This window comes from Aphis gossypii, chromosome 1 (assembly GCF_020184175.1).
Source record: "Aphis gossypii isolate Hap1 chromosome 1, ASM2018417v2, whole genome shotgun sequence".
In the NCBI taxonomy this organism is placed as follows: Eukaryota; Metazoa; Arthropoda; class Insecta; order Hemiptera; family Aphididae; genus Aphis; species Aphis gossypii.
In genome coordinates, this window is record NC_065530.1 from 31,203,286 (window position 1) to 31,230,982 (window position 27,697).

The window sequence follows — 27,697 nt, forward strand, 5'->3', positions numbered from 1 at the left end:
ATTATAGCCTGTAGTGCCTATACGGTCAGGCCGTCAGGGGCATCGATATCAACCAGTTCAAAATTCAAGATTAAGTGTTTTAATTTAATAAAATGTAGGTTTAATCATCAATCATGTCTTACACATACTTATACAGTTATACATAATAACTTATTATAAAAAATGATTCTAATCGGTCATATTCTAAGGAGTATTGTATAGGCAATTTATTATGCCTACTACGATGAGGCTTTAATTGTAAATTGACATTATTATTAAATATAATTCAATAGTTGTGTGCATGGACAATGAACATATTATAATAAGATTCCGTTATTTTTTTAATTCTTCTAAGTTCAGAATAAATTTTTTAACAATTAAGTATAGGTGGTCAACTTCAATTTTTTTAAGATTTTTATAGCTCTTACATTCTATTAAGTATATAGATGAAACATTTAATGAGAAAAAATCAAAAAAATTTGATTGAAGTTACGTAGTCAAGTATCAACAGGTTGAAACACACAATACTAATTAATAATTATGTATTTTTCCCAACTTTTTTGGAACGAATAGCTTGTGACGTTTGTAGAACTACAGCACAAGGATATTTTGACGATATTGTCCATTTGTCCCACTTCCCAGTTCACGTACCTATATTTTTCAACTTATAATCAATTCTGTGATACAGTAGTTGTGTCCGATCAGCTGATTGAAAGTCATTTCTAAATAATGTTCTGTGCGTTTGTGGTATAGAAATAGAATATAGAATAGATAATAATATTATCAAAAACCTTGGGTTTAATCATATAAATGTTTAATAATAAGCATGAAGATTAGAATATAATATTCTAATCTTCATGATAATAATTAATCAATTATTATAATTTAATATTTAATCTCAAGCTGGTTGCTGGTCGCCGTGTCGGTGTTCTAATTTTGTGCAACTTTGATTTCATTTCGCTAGGACTTCGGTCTGGCCGTTGTCGTCTATCAGTTACGAATCTGTTGCCGAATCCCAGAGTGCGTATCCGGCAATCGTCATAAACTTTATTTTACCCATTGAATTTATTTAACGGACTTATAGAACAGTCCGAGCAAATACGTCATATATTCATCTAGTCGTAAGTCTTAACAACAACAATGTTAGTATGTTACATCATTTGTCGTTGATCGCGTATGAGGATAATGTGTGGAGGAGTTGTTTACTACGTTAATATAGAGGAGATAACCAAAGTTACTTTGGTTTTGGTTATAATGTGTACGTCAATAACAAACAATTACCATACTATTAATGTTGATTAGCTATCCATTTATTGGTTTTAGGTGGTGTATGTGACGTTTGTGTCTACGGTATTACGTAGGGCTAATGTTACAATATTATTAATTATTACATTCATGTATTAAGTCTGTTTTTGAACGTGTTAGAACGCAATGGCAACTACTAGCAACGAGTCAGATTCTTCTCGAAAGAACACAGACAATAAAGAAAATGATAGCAAAGATGAACAAAATAACATGTTTGAATGTAACATATGCTTGGATAATGCAAAGGACGCGGTTGTCAGTGTTTGTGGCCATTTATTTTGGTTAGTACCATTGCTAAATTAAAGCTGTAACACCAAGTAAATTTATTAGTTATTCGTGAGCTGTTTAATTAACCTTAATAAAATAATTTGTTTTATTTTATTCATGACGTACAAAATACTAAGCGTTTACAAATAGTGATTGAAAATTGATTGGGTTCATACTTTGCCCAATACATTTCCATATTACTGCAAAACCCATTGAGAAAGTTAGTTCATTTGTTAATAAAAATGAGTAAAACAAACTTGAAAAATGAATATTTTTAAGCCATGAAGTACAAACATAAATTATTTTTGAATGTGGTTTCCATTATTTTTTAAATAGGTAATTGTTATAAATGGTCACTAGCTTCTATTTTCATAAATCTTCAATCAATCGGATGTTACAAGATTTTAAATTTGTTAAATTGTATTTAAAATTTATTCACTATTTGCCATATACAATATTCAATAGTTAAGAAATATTTTTTTCTTTCTCAACTAGTAAACATAAAAATACAAAATGCAAACTACTTTTTGAACTGATCTATCTTCATTTGCAAATGTAAATTAATTATATTTTAAAACAAATATCCATTACCAATGTTATAGTAAATTCAATAATAAAGGGTATAATGTCTATACATCCCAATAATCTTCTAGCAAAACATTATAACAATCCTTATAAGGAATCCAATTAATATTATAAAATAATAAAATATTATACATATTAGAAATTAGAAGTTACAAGTGCTTGAAAATCATAGGAGCTAAAATAGACAACAAAAAATGCATAGACTTTAAAATGCAAAACAAAACAAATATTCAAAAAACAACATTTTTATATTATTGGTATATTATTAAATTAATGTTGTTAAATAAAAGAAAGATTTTGTAATTGGCGTTAATTATCAAACTGAAAAAAATGTTTTTAGTACGTAGCTAAATAGTAAAATTTTCAATTTTTAATTTCATCATTATAAAGAATACATTTTTGAATTAAGTCAGCTATAAATTAAAGGTATATAAAAAAATGTAATTCCTTTAATTTCTGAGCTGCTTTATTAATTACAAGAATTCAGATTTAAAGGTAAATGTCTTTTTTTTATTTAGTGATAAAAATATAATTCTTATGTAAAAACGTGTTCTTGATGCCTAAACTTAAGTTGTTTGTCAGTAAATGTTTTTTTCACATTTTAAGTGGTAATATGTTTTATCGTTTGTATTGCCTTTAAATATGAACCCTATTAATTACTATTGTTTAGTCATTTAATAGATTGTTTATATTATTATTTTGTTGAAATCTAAAGTTTTTAATATTTTAGCTGGCCATGTTTACATCAATGGTTAGAAACGCGATCAAGTCGACAAGTATGCCCTGTGTGTAAAGCTGTTATAAGTAAAGACAAAGTAATACCAATCTATGGGCGTGGAAATACTAAACAAGAAGATCCGAGGTAAATTACAATTTTTTTTAGGTTAATTAATATTGATAATTTAAATTAATACAACTTATTTATTTAAATAAACACAATAAATAAATTACTATTTTGAAATAAAATCTTTAATTAATTATTATACATTACTTAACATTAGCCCTTAACAATTTTATTATAATTAAATTTTGTTATTGTAACCTTTATCAATAATGTTTACATTATTACAATTAGTTTATGTCATTATTTATAACACAAAACATATACATAATAATTAATAGTCTATTTTAATGTCAACTTGGAGGGCTAGTGCCTAATGTGGCCTTTGGTCGTTATTATCAAAATTAAAAAAAAAAAAATTTATCGTGTAATCAATAAGTATATAGATGTGGCCTCTCTAATTTTAAATCCCGGTGACATTTTTAATCCCTGTCCGCCCCTGTCAACTTGTTACTATCTAATTTTTAAAATATTACCTATGAATTCAGTGTTAATTACCTATTAAAAATATTTTTTTGTTATAGAAACAAAGTGCCACCTAGGCCTGCTGGTCAAAGAACTGAACCTGATGCTCATACTGTAAGTTATCTAAGTTATCAGTTAATATAATTTTGTATTTATACAGAACTAACTTTAATTCTTTCAGGGATTCCCTGGATTTAACTTTGGAGATGGTGGTTTCCATTTGTCATTTGGAATAGGAGCATTTCCTTTTGGATTTTTAACATCATTTAATTTTTCTGATCGTCCACACGGAGGTAAATACAAAAAATTGATTCATTTTTGAGTTCTCATTTTCAATAATTGATTTAATTTAATTAGCTCCAATTGCTGGTCAATTACAACAAGATGATCATTACTTATCAAAATTGTTCTTATGGATTGCAGTAATATTTATTATTTGGCTATTGTTGGCATGATTTACTTGTACAGTACGTTCTTTTATATCATTATTTTATCATTTATTGAATTACTATAGTAAGCACTTCATGGTGGCTTCTTTTTTTTATAATATTTTTATTCACTATCTAGTTATAACCTATTAGATATATAAGCTTTTCAAATTGTCTTCATTTTTTATTTTTTGGTGCTTAGTCTGAAATCCTTAACTGTGATTGTTAGTCATATTTTTTTGTTATGATATAAAGAACTTAAGTTATAGTTTAATATTAAACTTTTTAACAGTTTGACGATTATTGATCTTTGGTGTAATTATGAATATTCTTGGGAAATTATATAATTTAATTAGTTTCATGTTTTTAATAATATTAAATGTGCGAAGCAAACATTTCATTTTTTATTGTATAATGTTATTATAATTGAAAGGATTTATTTCCAATTTCACAGTCTAATTGTGTACTATTTATAAATATTATTTTATTAATTATTATATTTATTTATGATGGTTTTGTTTTGAGTTAATTAAAATAGTGTAATAATTATTTATGATTTGTTATGATAAAGCTGTAACTTTTTTTTTATTGTATTTGTCCCATTTATTGTAAGATTATTCAACATATTGTCTGTTACTCATTACATCTATTTAATATTCATTTCTTTTTTATTTTTATTTCCTAATTCAGTTAACCCGAAAGTACACTTTTAAAGATAGACTATAAATAAAATTAATTTTGAATATATTTTATCATGAATCTTTCTTAAAACTATTAACTTCTTTTGGTTGATAGATTATCATTAGAAACTTAAAAGGTTATATAGCAGAGGTGTGTACATTGATTACTCATTTTTTTATGAATATTTATTATCTATGTATTGTGTATAGTGTACATTACATAACTTTAATTTTATTAATATTATTTCTATAATCCTTTGAAAATTGTTGACAACAAGAAAATTGGCTCATTCTAAAGAAATGGATTACGTAAATCTATCTGTTATAAATATAAAATACTTCTTACATCATCATCATTTGATGAATTATAACTTCCTATATACCTAATACCTATTTATATATTTATTTAAATTAGTTTATTTGTGTTAATGAGTATTTTGATATGTACATTGTAGGTACAGGTTGTACACATTTTACATTGAATATTGCTATGATTGAGATTAAATTATAGCTGTAGGTTTTACTGGATTTGCTTCTACAATTATACTTTCTCGTTTTATTAAACTTATTATTTGTAATTATTGTTCTCTGTCGTACAAAATTATAATATTATTATTATTACATTCTTAATATTTTAGGAGATGTTTAGTTTTTTGATGGATACATCAGAACTGTGTAAGTATATAGTAAATCCCAAAATTGGTTCACTCAAAAGGTTTCCAGATTTTATTAATTACTTTAAGTAAGTTTATTCACTTTATATTTTTATGGTTACATATTATATATTTTATAAATAATATTATTTATAATATATTTTTATTTAATATTATTTATTAAATGATTTAAAAACCAGTTTATTCTCATTTTATCTTCTAGAATTATTCATTAATTTAATTTTTAATTATACTAACAGATCATATTTACCAAATACCTAAATTATGTGTGTTATTTAAATAATTCCCTGTGACAATAAACTATTCTCAAATAAGAACCTCCAATTTTTACTATGAATTGTTAAGCACTTGGTTCTTTTTAATTTTGATTATTACGTATTTTGTATCATTTTTAGAAAATACAATTAGAAAGGGTTCTCATTTGAAAAAAAATGTATACCACAAAAAACTCTTTAAATTATGGTATGAATAATAAAAGAATTTAAAATAGTGTTTTTGGATATACTTAAAAGTACCATTTATAAAAATTTGAATAAACATGTGGTTAAAAGAAAAAATATGGATGAGCATGTTAAATGTTTTTTAAATCACTTTGTATATAATATATATTAGTATCACTACAATTTATTGTTCACTGAAAATAGTTTACGGGAAAATTATTCGAATACAACAATTGTTTGCACACAAATTGTTTGTATAGTAAAATACAATATGTTCATAATTTAAGTGATAATAAATTAGTATTTTTATAAATAGTTTTACACGTATACATAATTGATAAAACAAAAATAACATATTTATATAAATTAAAATATATTTAAGTATTTTAAATATACTTAATCATGAAAATTCCATACACTAATGGAGATAGCTGGATATCTTCATTGGCTAAACGGCCAATTCAGCTAGTATCAAAGTAATTTATAATTTGCATTAAAAGTTTTTCTTTTCAAAAAAAAAGTCTGTGTCTTTTTTTTCACTAATCAAGTTTTCTCTGTACTATTTAAATTTAAAAATATTTATCTAACATGATATAGGGGTTGTAATTGAGTGCCTTAGAAATGTAAAAGAAATGGCATTACCTGGTATAGGTTAGGTTGTGTTAGATTTTGTACAATGAAATTGTTTTTCATGGTTAAACATGTGTTGGTGTTAACTAAGTAAATTATAAAAATTATATAGACAAGTATATATATAATTGTGAATTTTTTATTAAAATAATATTAATTGTAATAATTTTAGCGGTTACAAAATAAAAAAAAATACACCTATAAGTAAAAATATAAAAAAAAAATCATAAATTAGGTAATTTTTTTAGGCATAATTTTTTATATAATCCATGTGTTATACCACTTGATAAAAATTTGTCAAGATGTTCATAATGAACTCCTGTTTTTTTTTTTAAATTTAGGTGTAATGACTGAGCTTTAATTTAATTTTAAATGTGTTTCTACGGCAACCGTTTTGTAATTCGTCAGTTCGTTAAAAATTTTTTGACGGAAACCATTTGGAAATAAGTAAACAATAGACGGTAGTCGTTTAAGATCCACCGGTTATTTTTTATACATGCTTTTATTGTATAAATATATATTTATGATTACGGGGCGTTATCGCATAGGCAATTGAGACACACCACTGTAGTGTGGTTATTTCATATTTGTTTTTCTGGATGCATGTGATTTATTGCATCGTATTTCATTGCATACAAAAGATTCTGATCATTATCGACGACTATTAAAAGATTTTCATTCCGTCGTATTGTATAGTGGAGATACATATAGAGACAATGATACTTCAGTTTATCCGTCCATGTTAAGGCCAAGGTACAGCAGATCTGGAGCTAACCCCCTTTCTAAACACCTAGTAGCTTAAAAGTTAAAGACATTGACATTGAAGTTGTTGCAGAGGTAGCATATCGATTTTAAGAGCTTAACTGTAGGGAATCTAATCTAACCCAGGAGTAGTTTTTAGTTGAAGAGCTTGAAATGAAGTTTTGTGTTCAAGCGTGGCGCATCGGTATTCATACTTATCAAATAGGCTACCTTGGATAGATTAGGTTAGGTTTTGGTGGTTTTTGGCAACTTTTTAGTCTATATGTGTCGTTTGAATACTAAATTCATAATAAATTATTAATAATTAAAAATGTTTGTATTGCAAATAAGAATTATCCTCGTATGATCAATAAATATTTAATCATTTTTTTTTTTTAATTTGAACAAACGAATTATGCATAAACTCAAATTTCGATTGAAGTACTCAAATTTGGTTAATTTTGTAATAAGAAAAAATTCTTGTATAAAAATTCTTTAAAAAAATAATTTTTCCTTTATAAATATTTTATTTTGTTCGTTGAAGTACCTATAAAAAACCATAAGAAAAATGTGGCGGAGTATGAATCGTCGCGGAGTCTTCTTCGTTGTGATGTTCTTATCTGTGTCGCACACTATTCACACTACCTCTAAGCTTGCATTGATCATTGTTATATAGCACAACGCATGTCGGGAAAACTTTAAGTCAGCTACAGTCATCACCGTTCGCCATTCTTCACACTCGGCATATTAGCCATATCCTACCTAAGGAGTATTGTACCATGTACGATGTCGATAAACTGCAATCGTTCAAGTTTAAACTAAATATAATTAATACTATTCTTTCTTTTTAATTTCTATTAATTTCTACATTTTTAACTAATAAATATATTATAATATGTTATATGTATGTAAAATAAAATAAAAATAATTATAGTATTGTACTTCAAGATTTATAGCAGGGGCAGCCTAACGGTCTATCGCTGACAATTTTAAAGTCTATCATGTTAGAATTTATTTTAAGTGTATATTATACACTATATGCAAGTATGTTTCTTAATAATTATAATTATTCAATAATAAAAAAAATTTCATGGAAGTCGATCCTCAAAGGTGAAGTATATTTTTAGTAGATTGTGACCAAAAAAAGTTTGGCCATCCCTTACATAGCATTTGAATTAGTACATAATAATAAAAGAGTACCTATAAAATGTAAAAGTTATACGTAAAATAAATCTCAACTAAGTACATAATCTTATAATATTCAGTTTTATTAGAAAATAATAATTTATGATGATCTCCCGACGGTCATCAGATATTCAGATCATATAAAATATAATATTTCCTTACTTTGGAATAAATAAAATTTAAATTTATTGCAGTTGCTATATTATAATGTGTTCAAGAATTCAATTGTTAGAGAATAGACCCTTTGCCTAATAATTTTATGGGTATTTTAAAGTTGTTATTTTTAGATTTCATTAGATTTCAATATTTATAATAATAGTGTTATGTTTGAACATAAAATTATTGACATGTCGATTGATCCTACAGTGAACAGTGAAGCAATAGCCAATAAGATACCTATCTGAAAACAGATTTGAATTTGTTTTTAAGTCTACTTGAGAGGGTTACACCTAACAAAAAGCCACCCGATATAAAGCCACGCGACAAAAAACCATTCGACAAAAAGCCACCCGACATAAGATCACCCATTCAGTCTTGCCAATATTGCACAATATTTTATTACAATTATTTAAAACGACATAAAACCATCAAAATAATTAAATGTTGCGTTATCATTTATATTCCGTTCGTCCTAATTAATTTGTTATCAATATTAACTTATTAATTTTCCTCGTCAAAATGATTTTAGATATTTTAGCAGTTAATTAGTTTAACTACTTTAAGGTATCTTATATATATTAAACCGTACTTGTCGGTGAGACTTTAACTATTATAATACACGTAACTTACAATGGTGTGAATAAGTCATGATATCAATAGTTTAAAATTAATCCATACATCATTATGTATTATAATGAATCTAGGAAAAAAAGCCCCATACCAACTAAATACATAATTCTTCTTAATTATAATTCATATAATTAATTATAATCATTAAATCATTACATTTTTCTATGTAACACATCTAAACATAATATTCAAAACCAATTATTTTTCATTAATTATTAAATTATTTTATTATACTAAGTAATACATTTATTTTATTAAAAGGTAACTATAAAAAAAATATATACATCTAGTATACGATACTTAGATACTAAACAATAACTGATTATATCACAATTAAAAATCATTAAATATAAATATAATAAATAGTTCAATAACATTCCTTAACATGTATTACTCTTATTATAAAATGTACAAGTACTGAAATATACATATAGCTGCAATCTGCATTTTACATTGTCATTTGTATATAATATAAAAAATGTTGAAAGATAAAACATTTAGAAGCATTGCTTTCTAATGTCGTGGTTAACAGCCTTAAGAAAATCTAATAAACTATTATACCATTATTTTTAATTTGCATATATAAATTTTTTAAGCGGTTTTCGGTTTATTGTTATATACTTTGCGACAATTACTTTTAATCCTATATACTTTAATCTTTTATATTTCAAATGTATATTTATATCTATATAGTCTAAAATATTTGATGTATTATTTTATTAAAAATTATTATGAATTAGGTATGATATAAAAGTTATTAAACGAATATTAAATAGTACTTACAAAAACGTTTTACATTGGAAATTATTATAAATAGATTATAAATTAATTAATTATAAATTATTATATAGATAGGTAATAGGTAAATAGTTTAAAAACTTAAAATTATAAAATGTACACTATAGTAAAAAAAGTGTTATGTATTTAGTAAGTACGGGGTTTTTTTTCTGAATACCATTATAATTTATAACCATAAGAATAACTAAAAAAACCAAATTTTTTATACATGATGGCTGTAGCCCCCTCAAGATTGTGTGCCAGTTGAACCACTAATTACAACTAAAATTTAAATTTAAACATTACCTACCTATTTTTCATTTACATACCATGTATATGTTTATACATATGAGTTATCGAAAGAAGAAAAAGCCCAGCTTGGTAAGTTCTCACACGAAACCAACACAGGTTAGTGGTTAGGTAGGTACATCGTACATATAAATATATAATAATATGCAAGTTCCTACACGAACAAAAATACACCGACGGGTATAATTAACTACTAGAATTTAACTCAAGTTTTTATTATCTTCATGCTAATGTATTCAAAATAATCTAAGTTTTAAAAATGTTCAAACAAATACATAAATAAAAAAAATGTGGTCAAGTGGGTACCAGTCTACTGTATAGTTGGTCACTATTATTTGTGTTTTCCAATGATAGGTATCTATCATTGTGTACGAAAAACGATTCTAAACGGAAATAATTTGACAGCCTAGGATATATTTTCCAGTGGATGGTGTCGATGGTGAAAAACGTTTTTATCAAAATATATGTTTTAATGACCCGAATACCCCAAAATTTAAGTTCTTTTATAATATTATTGTAAGCCAAACGTATGGAAAATCTTGTATTACATTTTCAACTCTTAGCTACAAAATTTTTTATGAATTATAACTACAAATATTCATGATTTTAACGAACTATTGTAAATATTTGAAATTCAAACGCCGCAATAAATATAAATTGTGCTTATAATATGTATCCTTATAGTTTTTGAATCACTACAAGAGACTAACTTATGAGGAACTTTGTAAATTGTCAAGTATTTTGACTCAAACCAAATATTTTTTATCGATATTTACAAAAAAAAAAATAAATAAACAAAAACAAATATTTCAAATGCCTATAAACAGGGCCGTCTTAAGTTTTTCAAGGGCACACGGAGCTTAAGGGGCCCTTTTAGTAGGCCTACCCAAGTTGAATAAATACATCAAGTTATTTAATATGATTACATTATCAATTAAAAACTATTTTACAGAATTTAGAATTATTTTTTTATAGATGGTCGTATTAAATATTAATACACGTTACAGCTTACAATTTAAAATTTTAGTTTCGATTATTCCGTATTCTGGGCCCCCAGGGCATGTGCCCATAGAGTAAAAACGGAACTGCCTATAAATAGCCTTCAAATAAGCAAAATACTTAGAAAATCAAATTATTTAAAGAAAATGCTTATCTAAACAACTGGTGAAAGTTTTAAGTATCTACTACTTACTTTTTGAATAATAAAAAATATTGAAAATCTTTTGAAGATAAATCTTTATCGTTTCGCAATTTCGTAAAAATGTAAAATTCAAACGCTCATAACATTTTTTCCATGAGACTTCAAGTTTTCTCTATAGCTATTTGAAGAAAAACTAATGGAAAACTTAGTGTTGCATTCTTTTACGTTAGATATAAATACAGAAGAATTTGTTGAATTTTCAACTACAAAATTACTTGCTAAGTTTTTTTGGGCACCCAAAATATTTTTATTGACACTTCAAAATAAAAATGCTCTGAAAAATCGAAAATGACTTCAGTTGTCTACAAATGATTAAAAAAAAAGACAAAATATATTTAAAATTTAACTGTATATAGATAACATTAATACAAACATATGGTGAAAATTTCAAGTATTTACAGTGATTAGTTTTTGAATTACAACTATATAAAAATCAATTTTGTCGAAAATTGGTTTTACTTAAAAATTCCCGTTTTTCTGTCACTAATTTGTAGTTTTTCCAGCTGCTTTGAAAGACTTTTGACGTCTATAATGCACCAAGAATATTCAATTTACCGCCGGAAACCTCACTTAAAGTTTTAAATTAAAGCATTCTTTCTACAAGTTATGGTGTATACAAACAAACAAAAACACACATCATTATTGTATTCAATACATTTATCCTGCAAGGGCGAAATGAAGTATGTGGTTGCCCGAGGGTTGAAAGTATTGTGGGTGCCCTTATACTTAAATAAGAAGATACATTTTTTTACATTTTAAAATATTATAAAATTATGGGATCCTGAATTCGTGGGGGCCCTTGCGCTCCAGCCCACTCAGCCCTCCTCTAAATCCGGCACTGCACTCATCAGTTCTTACTTCTTTTAGAATTTAATAATTAACGTAGATTCATTAATTTTTTACCGATTGTTTATACACGCATTACTTATTCATAACATAACTATTTATTACATTATTTATACGCCATACAATTTTACCATATAGGCATTTTCTATACATCATAGATATTAAAATATTTTGCTCTCTCACTATTTATAGGCATTAAAAAAGTTTCTAACCTAATTTTTTATGGAAAATCCAAAAAAAAGTTTATTAAATATCTCACACGTCGCTCGTTTTTTTAACAAGTGAATTTACTTTTTTTTAAAATTTTTTTAAATAATTTTAAATTGTAAATTACACTTATTATCCAAAGTCATGGAAGTATTTGAAATTGAAGGATTTCGCAGTAAGAGTAAACTTTACCACACAAATGACGGGTTTTTCTTCAATGTTAAATGTGCACGACAGAACTCTAAGTCTATGAAATGCATACAGAATGGTTGTCCTGCTACAGGTATAAAACTATTAATTACAACACATAACGAACAATTATTGGCTTAATTAATTATTGATAATTTTTAGTAAAAAACATTATGTATTTAAAAATTGTATGGCTAACATTGTTTCAGTATAAATGAGGCGTATAGAACCACAATAGCTTAACCCACAAAAGTGCTTTATATTTAATATAAATATTTTATGATAGAATTAAAATTTACATATTATTGCCATAATAGCACAATCTCTGGATCCAACTAGATAAATTAATTGTAATAATTTATTAATTATCCAGACATTTCTTGTTTATTCTCCACTAATACTTCAAGGCCCATAGGAAATTCAATTATTTCAACATTATTTTAAGATAAGTTTTGTTTTTATGTATCTTTATCATTGACCAGGGTACATCATGAAATCTATATTATATTTATAGCTAGCACAAAAATTGAGAGTGAATGCAAGAGCCGAGTACTTCTTATGTTTTCAAAAAATATTTTAGCATATCCCTTCTGTTTCTTTTTCAATTCAAGCACTTTTTATAGATCAAGTTATATCCTAAAAAAAAAAAAAAAAATTCTAGTCATAACAATATTTTAACAATACATTGTATAATGCTCTCAAAATCACAGTATCTTAATACTTAATTCTAATATAGTTTACATTATACTGCATAGTAAGTACATGTTTCTATAATTGAAATTAGAATGTGCAAATAACAAATTGAATTAATATTGATATTGTGTTAATTAATTTAAATACTTTGTGCTATAATTGTTTTAAAATTAAATGATTAATCACATTACTGTATCATATACAATGTAGCCCTGATGGAGATAAACTAGGCTTCTTAAATACAGCTTTCAGCCCCATCAAGCAGTAAAAACACTAAAAAAACACCCAGTATGATCCTTATATCTAGAGTATTGTTTTTTTTTATGTCAAGTGAAATATCCAACATGTTTAGTTATGATAATTAAATAACTTATTAGTGTAAAACATATAAAAATATAAAATAATATCATACTATGTCTGTTTGAAGTTGGGTTCACAACTTGCCATGTTATGTACAGTTGAATATAGGCATTCAACTTGTAGGGAATGTATGATCAACATTTTTTTATCTATGTATTAAATATACTGAGTCGTATCCCTCCTAACTTTAGCAGCATTAAATTTGTACAATTTATATCAATAAGTATTATAAATAGTAATAAAAATATCTTCAATACTTAAGATAAAAAAATATTATTTGTCTAGGTCTCATGGTAGAAAATTTGCTATATGTTAAAAAAGCCCATAACCACCCAGAGGATCCAAGTTTTTTGGCATTGGTTTCATTAAAGCAAAACATTTTATTGCGATGTGCAAGAGAAAGCACTCCACATCGAATAATTTTTGATGAGGAGATATCAAAGTATTTAAAATCAAATAATTTATAAACCAGTATAACCAATTGAGTATAAATTCTGTTTTAGAACGGACGGTCTACACAATGCAAGGCTCCAATATACAAGCTTTTTAAAGACCATGGAACGTGCTAGAAAAGATGCTCAACCCAAAATACCTTTGACAATGTTAGAGTATGCTGGCTGTTTCAACGATGAACGTTATAGCTCTATGTTCCAAACATATAATGGTCAAAATATGTATAGGGGCTATATCAATGGCGGTCCAGATGGTGGTGAAGCTGTTGTATTTATTTCGCCAGCACTGGAAAAGTAATTAAATATTAACCAAAATTTAATTTAAATTCAAACTATATACTATATACCAACTATATTTAACATTATTTGTTTGGAACAATATTAGTTTGTTAATTTCTGCTCAAGAGCTTCACATTGATGCGACATTTAAAAGTAGACCAGCACAACCAGCAAATGATCAGTTGTTGATAATAATGGCAATGTATATGGATCAGGTAACTGCTTGAAATAATTGAAATTTAAAAGAAGTTAGTTATATGTTAATGTGTGTACTACATAATAATGTAATAATATAAATATAATACGATAAATGCATATATATTACAGGCATTTCCGGTTGCATATATAATGATGCGTAGAAAGACCGAAGCAGCATATCAGTCAATTTTTGAATATTTACGTGAAATGTGTGACATCAGAGCAACAAATATTGTAACGGACTATGAACTAGCATTGACAAATGCTCTAGGACGAGTATTCAATAATGTTCACTTGCAGAAATGTTGGTTTCATATGGTCCAAGTAAGATTTTTATTGACTATAAATTCATCATTTTCAATATTTGTTGTGAATAATAATGGTCATTAATTTTCATACTAACATTTTTTATTTTTTTTTTAGTATTACTATCATGGTTTTACTTATATAACCAGTAATTATTAATAATTACCTATGTCTTATACCTAATATTATTAAATTTAATAATAATTGTATTAAAAGAACCTAACCTTTAGCATGAAAATTCTATTTTTGTAGTTCATCCATTCCTTCCATGCAACTCTTATAAAATATCTATAAATATTCTAACAAGTCTTTGTGCTTTTTAATAAGTACTTGGCTTGTTAGCATTGAATATTTTATTGTACTGAAAACCTAAAAAAAAAAAACAGCTTTAAAACTTTAAATTCATTTACTAAAAGCCAATATCTGATATTTAAATTAATACTTAGGCATTAGAGAAAAATGCAAGAGAATTCGGGATTCGGAGACAAGTATACAGAAATGATACTTTTTTGCATATCATGTTCCGTATGTCCAAAGCCATACCATTGTTGCCACCCAACATGGTTCCAGAAGGTTGGGAAATAGTCAAAAGAAAAGCCAATCAGTCTCCAAACCAAGATGTTGCAAGACGGTATGTAAGATACTTTGAGACACACTGGATGGAACGTAAGTATATAATTTGATATAAATTTCAGTTTCAAAATTATTTGATTCTGAAGTTCTTATTAGTTATGAACATAATCAATATAATAAATAATAATACATTACAATATAATATAACTCATATAAGTACCTACTGAAGTGTATATTTCATGTTTAAAAATACTTTTATAGGTGTTGGTGCTGCTAACTTCACTGTTTTCAATAGCCCCAGAAGAACCAATAATGATCAGGAAGTCTTCCATAAACTTTTAAATTCCTATATGGGTGGAAATCGACCAGGAATTTGGCACTTCACAAGTCAGTTAAAATATATTATCAGAATATGTATTATTTCATTAAATATATTGTTTACATAACTATTTAAATATAACATATTTATTTGTGAATACTAATTTTTCAAATTTTGAAGTTTAGAATATTTTACAAATAAATAAATTAATTCGAAGTCTATAATAATTTGAATGTACCTATATGTAATTTTGTAACTTGCTTCAATTTATGAAATACACTAATTTTAGAAAACATAAATATCTACCTAAATATTTTTCAATAATTTTAAGCTAGGACATATTAATAAAAATCTCCTGGTTTTCCAGGTATGGAAATAACTATAAATTAATGATACACCCACTTAAAATTTATCATTTTTTACATTTTCTTATTGGACTTAGTGTCAGTTGTATAAAATATGTTTAATTATTTTTAGATTTACTTTTATATGTAACTTACTATAATAATTAAACTCTATTTCCAGAAACAATCCTAAAACTGGACAAACATTTCAGTGAAAAATTCCATGTCCAACAAGAAAGACCCATACTGAGACCGAGGCGTAGAGCATATGTGCAGCTTGACCGGAATTTATCGTTAGCCACTGAAAAACTACAGCAAGGTAGACTCAGTATTGAAGAATTCTTAGCCTATACTGGACATTTAGCTTATGATTCAGGTAGAAACATTTCCTTAATTTTCCTAAAAAATAACTAAGATAATATTAGCGAATAAAAATATTAATATATGTGTATACTTACTTAGAACGTAGACGCAATAATATATCCTACGAAATTCCTCAGATTCCAGAACATCCAGTGAATATTGCCAATGACGAAGGTTGGATTTTTATGTATTTGTAAATAATATATCATATCAAATCTAGGCTATAAACATTTAAATATATTTATATAAATAATGTAGATACATTTAAAAGTATGCATCAGTTGTGGCTACCCTAAAAATATAGTAGTATAATTTATTGTTAAAGTAACAGGTAACCTACTTACCCGCACAAATATCTATGCATTAATTCATCTACCCTAATCGGTATTATTAAAATTAAATGTATAGGTAGATAGCTTGCCACTGTATCAATATTATGTCATAAAGAGTTTTACATTTTTGGCTTTAAGTTATTTAGTTTCATGAAAAAATAAAATTCAGTAAATAATATTTAATATCAATTATATTTAGACGTTTTTAATTCATAAGAAAATATATCTATACTTAAACTATTTAATTATATTAAACTCACTTTTGTATTAGGTTTTAATAGACAAAATCAATTGCATGAAATGATTTTGGAACAACAAAACCGTACAAGACAGATGGCAACACAACAGGAAAATGCTCTCAATATTTTGATTGGTAATGCTATTATGGTTATTTAATTAAATGTTATTTATTACATATTTTATTTTTTAAGTAGCTATATTAAAAAAAATTAAAAAAATATTCTAGACGAACGAGATTTTGTTTTACCTGAAGAAGGTGATCCATTATATATTGCCATTGCGGAAATAGAGGAACGAAGGCTAGAGAGAGACAGGGCAAACATCCCTCAAGTTCCAATCAACATGGATGCTGTCGAACCTAGGCCAGAAAATTGCTGTGTGATTTGTTTAACAAATATCAACAGCCACGCATGCATTCCTTGTGGGCACAAATGCTTGTGTTTAGATTGTTCGGTTGATATGATTCAACAACGCTGTCCTATTTGTAATTTGGAAACAACAAATATCATACGAATATTTTAATAACTATCTAAGTATAAAAAAAAAAATAGGTACCAAGATAGTTTTGTAATTTTCATTTTATATTATATTATTATTATTTATTATGTAAATATGCATAAGTACTGCACATAATACCATATATTTCATTATTTTATTTTATATTTTATTATTTACTAGTTACATTTAGTATTTAATCTGTTTTTATTATTTGTATTATTATTATTATAAAGATAAATCCTCAGCATCAGGGCTATTGGGCAATATATATGTATTAGGTACACCTACATTACAACATGTTATATTATATTAATTGTTATAAGTTATAAATTGTGTAAATACTAATGTACATAAAATCTAAATTAGTTTTAACAGTCCAATTTTTAACCTAATTTATATACATTAGGTATCAGAAATAAATATAAAAAAGGTGTTAGAAGATTTATTTTAAAGTAATATTTCAAGTATAATAATTAATAATACAAAATTAATTTTGGTTCATATCTTGTAACTAAGGCCTAAATTGTACCTATATAATTATTATATATATATAGATTATTAGTACTAATAATAGTACCTACCTATTAGTACTTACTTACAATTGATGACGAATTGGCGAATACTGTAAAATGTCATTTACAGTATTTGCCATATGGTGACAACAATAAGCATAACGTTAAAACTAACGTACACTGCGGCTCTGTCACTCACGAGTCACGACTCACTGAAGACTGAACCACTGAACAGTGAGCGGTACTGTCGTACTGAGCAGTGAGCACTGAAGACTGATGACTGAACATTGTACTGATGTAGTGGTGTCCTAATGTAAAATTAAAAATAAATTAATAAATAATAATTCCCCGTGATTGACAATTATAGACGGCTCGTTATGTTATAAATAAAAATCTCGTGTCACAGACTAACAGTTTGTCCTGGACGAACTCCAAAACTATTGGACCGATTTTGATAAAAAATTTTACACCGTGTGCAATTTGGTCCAACTTAAAAAATAGGATTGTTTTTATCTCAAGATTTTCAATATATTTATTAAATTTACATACTTATATGTATAATTGCATGGTGTATTTCGGGTATTCCCGTGACTGACTGCGATAGTATCTAAGGTTTCCAGCTACCTGTAACCTGACCTTTTTTTCTTTTGTATGTTTTATCGGCGGCTGCGTAAACATATTATTATGAATTGTTCCAAGAAGTAAAATTCGACCATCTATCTAATACCTACTGTAACGTTTAGCGCTAAACGTTTCCATCTATCTCTATATATACCTTATATACCTGTGTCACAAAGTTTGTCCGGGATCGGGATGAACTCTGAAACTCAGTGGCGTATTTACGAAGGGTGGTGTAAGGGGTTTCTACGCCCCCCCTAACCAAAATATTTTATATAGATAATGGTTAGAACAAAATAAAAATGAAGTACTAATAACTCGTAATTTGTATCATAAATATATTTTAAAACACCCCCCAGAAAAAAATCGTATCTACGCCACTGCCGAAATTAATTATATAATTATATAATAAATATTTATAATTATATTATAACTTATAAGTAGATAACTCGTCCTCGGGACTTTTTACTATTTCTTGGAAATACGAAATGTTATAATTTTGAACTAGGTATTACTCTAATCCCGTTTATATTTGGGACTGGTAAACAATCCCATTAAACTAGGAACAACTATCTTCTATGCCGCCTGCATTTTTGTCCACTACCTATGTACTTCTCTATCGTGCATTTGCCAGCTAGGACTTCATATAAATATGAGTTCGGAGGCATTGTAAAATTAGAATTTCAATTATCAACCAAGCTGTAGGATTTAGTAACAGTCTTTTTATTTAACTAATTTCTCGGGTAGAGTTATATATAACTTTATCCATAAATTTCTACATAAGTTTTTAATTTTGTATTATTTTAAATAAACACACTTATACTCTACTACTGCATTCCACTCTGTTCGCAAAGGGTAACCGGATAAAAAAGCCACCGACAAAAAAGCCACGGACTAAAAAGCCACTGATAAAAAAGCCATTGATAAAAAAGCTATGGGATAAAAAATCCACGGGATAAAAAAGCCACCGATAAAAAAGACACGGATAAAAAAAACGAATTTTAAATCAAGTACCTATCATATGAATTTTCAACTACAAAATTACTTGTACATTTTATAATAAATAATAATATAATAATATAATAAAAAAATTGTACACAAAAAACATCATTGTAAATTCATTACTTCATTCAGAATCTAAAAGTTAAAATTTATAATTTAAAAATATAATATATAAAATAAATAATTAAAATAATCGTATTGTGTAAGCAATAGCCGTTAAATATTCGTCTATTGTTCGTTGTGTTAAGCCATCACTACATATTTTATGCAATTTTTCTTGCATTTTTTCATAAGTTTTTTTTTTTTTTACTTAAATTGCCTATTACGAATTGGGCTAACTTAGTTTCATCTGAAGATAACTCTAATCTCATTTTCTTTATTAATGACCAAATAGAAGGATGATTGTGACCTACTAATTTTGAGAAACGATGGTTCCACCCTTCTGTTTCGTTATTAGTTCGATGTCCATTATCAAGGGTAGTTTGATAGACATTCCATATTGATGGTGGATAGAGCGGTGAAATATTTCGAAGTCTGATACCATTATTCGGATTATGCTGAACACTTCTGTAAGACCCATGGACATACGTGGTATCAAAATAATCGACTAAATCAACAGCCTCCGGTGGCATAATTGTTCTTAAAAAATCCATTCCCTCTAAAACTTTGTTTTCTGGTAAAAATGCTAAACTATCGAGTTTTCTACAAAATATACTAAAATCATTATTATTTCTATACATATTTTCAAGTCCAAGATTCTGTATTTTTCTATGTGTGCTTTGAGTAAGGTGATAAAAGCACCCTTTAATACAAATATGGTTTCCAATTGTATTTTTTAATGCTTCAATCACAGCCTTTTCAAAATCCACATGTACAATAAGAGGATCAAGATAAATTTCCCTCTCATTGCATTTTTCTAATAAAATTTTAATTAATTGTTCGTAACTAGACTGGGTTTTTCTTTTTAATAAGCAAAATACAGGTGTAATAAATATTGTTTTTACTTGAATCCGTATTACATATAGTTGTTGGAATTCCGTAGGCGATAATGCAAAGTTGCCATCCATGAACCATTCTTTAGCTTCTGATAACAATTTTAAGCTGTCATCTGTGGCGAAAATTGTAAGACGTTCATCCGAGTTTGAACCATTGTCGTATAGCAAAAATCTTTTAAAATTAGGCTCACCAGTCGTGCACCAATTACCTATTAATAATTATTAATTAATAAAATAAAAATGTGTTTATTGAAACATTTTTTAAAATTGTGAATACGCGTTTATTATAGGTACTGTTATTATACGAATATTAACTATGTATATATGTATTCACCAAAAATATACTCATTATATACGTAGATTATACGGGCTAGATACGTTTACCGGGTATTAGTGACGTAATAAAAAACTTTGGGCCCTCGCAAAAATAAGAAAAAATTAGTAAAAATAGTACTGTCACACTACATATAACTTTGTAGACTGGAGACATAGAGTAATAAAACGTTTTAACGTTAATAGGTATTATTATTACTTATTGTAGGTCACGATTTAAGATACCTAGTTTAAACCTATCTTAAATCATGTTGTAGGTATTTACACACAATAAGATTATTATTAAACATTTACCATACGATTACGAATATATTTCGTATAATAGATTATAATAAACATAGATTAACTCTAATTTAATTTGAAAAAAGCAATTATTCAAATTTTCAAAAAAAAAAAACCAAAGGCCCCTCCTAATTACAGTGGTCCTCCCTGCAACACGTGGTCTTCGGGCCCTCAGTTACGCTACTGCTGGATATGTACTTACAAAGCAATATGTTTCACAATCACCGAAAAAAATGCACTTTCTTACAAATTCACAGCCGGTCGGTGGCTTTTTTATCCTAGATCCGTTCGCAAAGACACATACACTCTACAGTTCCAACTTAAAACCCTCAAAGCACCAACCACTTCCACTATAAAAAAATGTAGCTTAATTTTAGTTTAAAATGTTTTGTTTTTTTCTTTTTTGTTAATAGTTTGTTTATAACAAAGTTTAAATTAGGGAAGAACTTTAAAATACACATTTTTCACAAAAGTAAACTAGGTTAGTTTTCCATTGGTAAAAGTGATAATTTTTTTTCTCTTAAAAGTGGATGTTGTATAATTAAGATAACATTATTAAGATAAAATATTACTGTGGAGCTAGTTCGATCCCTCCGCGGACTTGCCCCTAATCTAAATGTATATATATATTATTATATTTATAAAGCTAAGATTAAATTTTAGAATAGTAGGAAGAAACTAGCAATAATAATAATTTGAAAGTAGTAATTTAAATTAAATAGTGTAGATCCTTATTACATTAAAAAGAAACAAACCTACTCATCAGCAAATATATACTAAGGTCAGATGACTTCCTCAACTCTCTCATACTGAGAATGTGTTTTGTAACATTATGTTTTGTAGCAAATAAAATGCTTCAATCTAAAATCTAATATAAAAAACAAATCTAACGTTAAAGGTGTTTTATACTTTTATTCACTTTCTTTAAGTAGGTAAATTTTATCTTTATAGTTACTACTTAATACTACTTTGTATAGACGGTAAAAATTCAGTTTAGTTCCCAGTTTCCCACTCGATTTTTTTCCAAAAGATGTATGTTTTAAGCACTGAATACAAATAGTTTTATTCAAAAATTCTCTCAAATCGTTATTTTGGAAGTTATATCTTACCAAAGTTACGATTTTAAGCATTTACGCATGTATACGTGAAACGCTGTGTACTCTGTTTTCCTATGTTTTTTGGAAGGTAGAGTTATAAACACTTTAATAAATTTAGATTTTACCCTGTGACCTACATGAGGTGGTTTTGCATAACAAATCGTGGGATATTTTCGATTTGCGTAGCGGAGCAACGAGTGCCGATACACGTGCAGTCACATTTTTGGTTTCAATTTTTTAAATTTTTAAATAGTAAGTACAATAATTGAAATCTTTTTGCATATTTCCATCTATCATAAAAAAACAAACAATTTTTAAAAAAAATCAAAAAGTAGTTTTTTTGATGTTTCTTATCGTTGATATCAAGCATTTTTGACGTATTTACTTTACTGTTGCATAGTTTTTGTTGCTATAACTTTTTAAGTAAAAAAATGCGAGAATTTTCGAATGTTTTTATCACATTTTAATTTAATAACAATTTAACAATATTATAGTATTAATAATATTTAATCAATAATTATTAATAACAATATTTTGTAATAATTACAACAATAATAAATATTTTTTTATTAGAATAATTTTCTAGATAAAATTTTGCACAACTTTGATCCGCGGTAAATACTAACAAATTAATGTAGTCTATTTGTATACGAATTGGCGCCAAAAAAATTTAAAAAATAATTAATTTATATAATTAAATTATAATGGCTTTTTGTCGTTAAAATATTGTTAATTACCGTACACACTATTTATGTTGGTACACATCATGATGGCTTTGTGTCGAATGGTTTTGTGTCGAATTTAATGTTTAGAAAACGACATAAAACCATACGACAAAAAACCATCGTGGCTTTTTGTCGGGTGGTGTTTGGTCGAATGGCTTTTTGTCGTGCTTCGCTTGAGAGTTGCGATCAATTTCCTACATATTTTTTATTATCATTATATATTTTTCAACAATTTAAATATGATAATTTTTTTAATGTTTTTTTTTTTAATTTAAGGTGATAAAATAAAAAAAAATGCGGGAAAGACTAGATCAAGTAAACTTAAAGACAAATTCAAATCTCTGATCAGATTTTAGTATTAGAATACTAGATCAATCGGAATGTTTGGCAAAAATACACGTATATATTTCTATGATCCGCTTGAAATAAGTAGGTAGTTACTATAAGTCTATAAAAAAAAAATAGTATCAAATCCTCTGGTTCATTGTAGAGTTTATGTAGATTTTATGGTTCATTCTGTGATTACTGATTACATTGTTATCATTGAGAATTTATTGAGAATTGAGATAACGAGTAAAAATGAACCGACCGCATTATAAATTTATTCTGTGAAATTTATAACCACGGATTTGATAGATTTCTCTATAGAATTGCATTTACCTATTAGTCATTAGATCTTATTCTAATACGGTTGTCGGTTAAAATACATAATAATTGTACTTCAACTTAAGTAATGAGCGAACCAAATTTTTTTCCATGCATAGCTTAACCGTTTAATTTGTAATTTTTACTAAATTTAAATATTAATAAAGATATTATTTTGGCTTTGTTTAAGATGTTTTCACCTTATTGTAATAATAATTTACACAATATTGTAAAAATTAAAAGGCACGCAGATCTGACATATTCGTTTATTAATCATTGGATGCATATTCGTAAACAGGTATGAAAATAAATTTGTTAAAATGGTTTTTAAATCTCAATACTATAAACTATTTATTAATAGAGTTCAGTTATTACTAACAAAATTGAAGTATCCAGTACCAATGAACTCACTGATGAAACACAATTTTATGCTCTTGAAAAATCTGTTACTCCTTTATGTCGAGTGCCATATGAGAGACAATTGATTCTGAAACAACAATGGACAAATACTGTATGCAAGGAATTGCGTAGTCGACTACACAAAGCAAAAACCATGATTAGACTACCTAAAGTCTTTCCTATTTCATCGTCTGTAAGCGTTTGTTGTATAAATCTAAACTTTTGATTGTATACTTATATTATTATTATGCTTTATAATTTTTTTTTTTTTTTTATGTCTTCTGTAAATTAGCCACAAATCAATGAATACCGTAATAAAGATGAGTTTAATTTTCGGCCTGGTATCGATGGTAATCCTAAAACCCTTGGATTTTTTGTCAGTAATCCATCTAATGGAAATATGTATTGTGTGCCTCCAATGAAATTAATTAATATGAAGCAATCACATAAAGACATTGCTCAGGTAGTTTACATTTTTATCTTAATCATTTCATCTAAATATATTTACATATTCTTTTCATTTTAAGGCTTTTGAAGTTTTTGTTAGAAAATCTGAATTACCTGCTAGTTATGATCATATGGATGGTGGTTTTTGGCGAGGAATTATTGTGCGAAGTAATTTAAAAGGTGACAAAATGGCTATAGTGGTTGCTAATCCTAGAGGATATACTAATGATATTATGTTGGATGAACAACGCAGATTTAATGACTTTTTGAAAAGTATTAATATTAATATACAATCTTTATATTTTCACCCTAGGTAATTATTTATCTATTTTCACATATAATATGTTCATTAAGAAATGTTGTATTAAAGATAATGTTAGAATAATTAATAGATTTTGTTTGGCTTGTTTAGTTTGCACACTAGAAGTTCAAAAGATTCGACATTTATTCTTGTTGATGGCGATAAATACATTTATGAGGATTTATGCAGTTTTAAGTTCAGGATTTCTCCAGACTCATTTTTTCAAATTAACACATTAACTGCTGAAGTTTTGTATGATGAATTGTTCAAATTAATAAATCCAACAAAGACATCTACTTTGCTCGATCTGTGTTCAGGCACTGGTATAATTTCTTCAAAATACAATTATATTAAACATTTTATAATTACTTAATATTGGCTTACAACTTACACAAATGAGATGTTAAACAATTTTATTTATTTCATTAGGTACAGTTAGTATAATAGGCAGTCAACATGTACAGTCATGTGTTGGTATTGAATCTGTGGCACAAGCGGTTAACGACGCTAAAGAGACTGCAAAATTAAATAATATACCCAATTGTGATTTTATTGAAGGAAAAGTAGAAATGGTAAATACAAGTGTTTACTTTAATAATAAATTGAAGAAATTCATATAATGTTTTTTGTTGAAGGTATTAAAGCACGTTATGGATGAATTGAGCATGGCCAGTAATTTGTGTACAGTTTTAAATCCTGGTCGAGCAGGCGTGCGTAAGTTGACATAAAAATATGCAACATCTTGAGTCTTGACTGCTTTATTAATTTGTATATTTTTGTAGATCCGAAAGTCATAAATGCTATTAGAAATAATAGGTTGATCAACAGTCTTGCATATGTGTCATGTAAAGCGGACAGTCCAATAACTATGAAAAATCTTGTTGAATTAGTTGTTAACAACAAAAAAACTCGTCCTTTTACTTTGGAATCGATTAAACCAGTTGATATGTTTCCTCACACAAAACACTGTGAATTAATTTTCATGTTTAAACGTTAAATTGCATATTATGAAATAAACAAAAAGTACATAATTGTATGTTAATTATTTTTAGTAAATTATTATTGTGACTAAACAAGATAAATTGATTTAATGTAGATAATATTTTGAAATCGCCTAATCTAAAGTAAACTAAATAAGTTCTGAAATTTTGTTTTCTACATATGCAAAAATCAAGTTAAATATATCTCCTTCAAAATACCCTCCTCCGGATGAAAAGGAATACCTCCAGCAATTTTGACATATTTCAAAATATTTTAAGAATTGTTTCGATAGGCTATATTATATGTATACTACTGTATTTATTCCTATTTACTCTTCATATTGAAATTTATAAAACATTTCTTTTTAGTCTAAATTTAAGAGTTGAAAATATCACATTTTTTATCAAATAAAAATGTACACTTATTTACACTTAGAGTTATTTGTGTAAACAAATTTTTGAGGTACTGAACTAATTTATCAGCAACTCTTTTCTTGGTTTTCATAAATACATATTCTCTTAGAATTTAATGACAGCACCTAACTAATAATAATTATATGATAATTAACAATTTGTAAATTGTTAAAAGAATACTTTCTAAAGAAATCACATGTTTGCCGGTCTGGTGTGTAATAAAAATCCGACGCTATATAAACTGTCAAATTAATTTTTCTAAAGATTTAAAAGTCCAATTAATTCTATAGACATTAACTCAATCGAAACTATATATTCAACGAAACATCTATAGTTGTTTTAAAAATATAGAAATAAAGAATGTTCAAATTATATTAGGTAATGGAAAAATGTTATTGGTTTTATAATTTATTACTATAGAATGTACTTTAAAAATATAGCCTATCAATTACTTAATAAATGTCAAAATCCATTAAAATTTGTATTGACTTATAAATTGTCTCAAGATCATTTACAACTTATTCTAGTTGTATAAGCTAAAGTAATAGATGGCTCATACAACAAGCCAAATACAGTGAAGTTTAAAAATACTTTTAAGGCGATTATTAATATTCACAAAAAATAAAACTGTTGATGTTGAATCTGGAAATTGTTCAAATTTCGATTACACTGAAGACAATGTTTTAGAATTCTAAAACGAAGTTAATCTGATACAAATTTTATTAAACTCTTGACGATAATGATCTAAAAAAATATTTTTTCATCTCGATGATGTTGATTTGGGTTATACTAGATTATATTGGTGGTTATATTATTAGAAATATCATTAAAACAATTTTAAATTGTATTTATCTACATCCATATTATTTGGTGACATAATATTAATTGCATATTTTTAGTAAACCAAATGCAAACTTTACAATTATTTTTCATTGCATATAAATCCTAGCCCTAGTCATAAATGTTCATTGTTTAAATTAATTTTTCAAACATTTATTAAGAATAGAATGAGGTATTATGAAAAGAAATTTAATATGAAGTTTTCAAAAATAATTCTTAAATGGTCACATTGTAAAATCGTATTATATTATAATATGATAAATAATAACATTTTCATTGACACTTCGCCGAAACGTCCGAGTCGAATTGCCGATTCGTCCACGTTGAAACGTCCTATTCCCTCATGCTCTTCCACGACGTCCGCATGACGCGTACTGCCCACGGTATAATATTACATCCAAGTATTAAGTATATTTACACGCAGTGGCGTAGACATGATTTCTGAAAGTGGGGATCAAAAATAGAAAACGACATAATTAAATAGGAGGAGGAATTGGAAAATCCCCTATCCTCTCAAAACTTTTTGCTTAGGTAGTAAAATATTTAACAATAAGAAACAATAAATATAATTTTAATTGATTCAAAATTCATATTATCAAACACAATATGGAA

The 27,697-nt window shown here is 26.7% G+C and overlaps 3 protein-coding genes, 2 long non-coding RNA genes and 1 pseudogene across 9 annotated transcripts; 3 read left to right on the plus strand and 3 right to left on the minus strand.

Annotated features, from left to right (window-relative positions):
* Window positions 1-778: 778 nt before the first annotated feature.
* LOC114130460 (E3 ubiquitin-protein ligase RNF185-like) lies at window positions 779-4,617 on the plus strand. Of its 4 annotated transcripts, none has more exons than XM_050209475.1 (6): window positions 779-1,237; window positions 1,303-1,565; window positions 2,867-2,998; window positions 3,502-3,556; window positions 3,624-3,735; window positions 3,800-4,617. In XM_050209475.1, exons 2-6 carry the CDS (start codon window positions 1,411-1,413, stop codon window positions 3,895-3,897), a joined length of 552 nt encoding a protein of 183 aa, XP_050065432.1. In that variant the 5' UTR covers window positions 779-1,237; window positions 1,303-1,410; the 3' UTR covers window positions 3,898-4,617. The 4 variants fall into 4 exon arrangements, with proteins under 4 accessions (XP_050065432.1, XP_027851240.1, XP_027851241.1 ...); XM_027995439.2 differs by having other exon boundaries at window positions 1,405-1,565; XM_027995440.2 differs by having other exon boundaries at window positions 779-999; window positions 1,405-1,565.
* A 656-nt stretch (window positions 4,618-5,273) lies between these two features.
* LOC114130463 (tRNA (uracil-5-)-methyltransferase homolog B-like) lies at window positions 5,274-25,882 on the plus strand. Of its 2 annotated transcripts, XM_050209458.1 has the most exons (9): window positions 5,274-5,292; window positions 23,895-24,002; window positions 24,066-24,296; window positions 24,396-24,566; window positions 24,631-24,863; window positions 24,963-25,174; window positions 25,281-25,423; window positions 25,487-25,565; window positions 25,634-25,882. In XM_050209458.1, exons 2-9 carry the CDS (start codon window positions 23,895-23,897, stop codon window positions 25,846-25,848), a joined length of 1,392 nt encoding a protein of 463 aa, XP_050065415.1. In that variant the 5' UTR covers window positions 5,274-5,292; the 3' UTR covers window positions 25,849-25,882. The 2 variants fall into 2 exon arrangements, with proteins under 2 accessions (XP_050065415.1, XP_027851243.2); XM_027995442.2 differs by lacking the exon at window positions 5,274-5,292 and having other exon boundaries at window positions 23,615-24,002.
* Window positions 9,875-18,078, plus strand: LOC126554374 (uncharacterized). The gene is made up of 11 exons (XM_050209451.1): window positions 9,875-12,632; window positions 13,877-14,033; window positions 14,095-14,337; window positions 14,429-14,537; window positions 14,650-14,844; window positions 15,273-15,492; window positions 15,661-15,786; window positions 16,244-16,438; window positions 16,525-16,599; window positions 17,029-17,130; window positions 17,224-18,078. The coding sequence occupies exons 1-11, from the start codon at window positions 12,494-12,496 to the stop codon at window positions 17,517-17,519; spliced, it is 1,857 nt and encodes a 618-aa protein (XP_050065408.1). The 5' UTR covers window positions 9,875-12,493; the 3' UTR covers window positions 17,520-18,078.
* LOC126554419 (uncharacterized) lies at window positions 12,619-15,387 on the minus strand. Its single transcript, XR_007606666.1, has 6 exons — window positions 15,269-15,387; window positions 15,051-15,195; window positions 14,648-14,860; window positions 14,391-14,541; window positions 14,184-14,329; window positions 12,619-13,174 (listed from the first exon to the last, which is right to left on the minus strand). It is a non-coding gene; the product is annotated as an uncharacterized LOC126554419 (long non-coding RNA).
* Window positions 15,554-16,982, minus strand: LOC126554423 (uncharacterized). Its single transcript, XR_007606667.1, has 3 exons — window positions 16,521-16,982; window positions 16,219-16,461; window positions 15,554-15,778 (listed from the first exon to the last, which is right to left on the minus strand). It is a non-coding gene; the product is annotated as an uncharacterized LOC126554423 (long non-coding RNA).
* Window positions 19,812-20,694, minus strand: LOC126554389 (uncharacterized; annotated as a pseudogene).
* Window positions 25,883-27,697: the final 1,815 nt, after the last annotated feature.

What these genes read in the sequence shown, in the direction of transcription:
- LOC114130463 (XM_050209458.1), top strand. Translation starts at nt 23,895, where the DNA reads ATGTTTTCACCTTATTGTAATAATAATTTACACAATATTGTAAAAATT. An exon ending in GGATGCATATTCGTAAACAG is followed by an intron (nt 24,003 to 24,065) that starts GTATGAAAATAA and finishes ATTTATTAATAG; the next exon opens with AGTTCAGTTATTACTAACAA. An exon ending in TCTTTATATTTTCACCCTAG is followed by an intron (nt 24,864 to 24,962) that starts GTAATTATTTAT and finishes TGGCTTGTTTAG; the next exon opens with TTTGCACACTAGAAGTTCAA.
- LOC126554374 (XM_050209451.1), top strand. Translation starts at nt 12,494, where the DNA reads ATGGAAGTATTTGAAATTGAAGGATTTCGCAGTAAGAGTAAACTTTAC. An exon ending in GAATGGTTGTCCTGCTACAG is followed by an intron (nt 12,633 to 13,876) that starts GTATAAAACTAT and finishes TTATTTGTCTAG; the next exon opens with GTCTCATGGTAGAAAATTTG. An exon ending in GAATATTGCCAATGACGAAG is followed by an intron (nt 16,600 to 17,028) that starts GTTGGATTTTTA and finishes CTTTTGTATTAG; the next exon opens with GTTTTAATAGACAAAATCAA.
- LOC114130460 (XM_050209475.1), top strand. Translation starts at nt 1,411, where the DNA reads ATGGCAACTACTAGCAACGAGTCAGATTCTTCTCGAAAGAACACAGAC. An exon ending in ACTAAACAAGAAGATCCGAG is followed by an intron (nt 2,999 to 3,501) that starts GTAAATTACAAT and finishes TTTTTGTTATAG; the next exon opens with AAACAAAGTGCCACCTAGGC. An exon ending in CTGAACCTGATGCTCATACT is followed by an intron (nt 3,557 to 3,623) that starts GTAAGTTATCTA and finishes TAATTCTTTCAG; the next exon opens with GGATTCCCTGGATTTAACTT.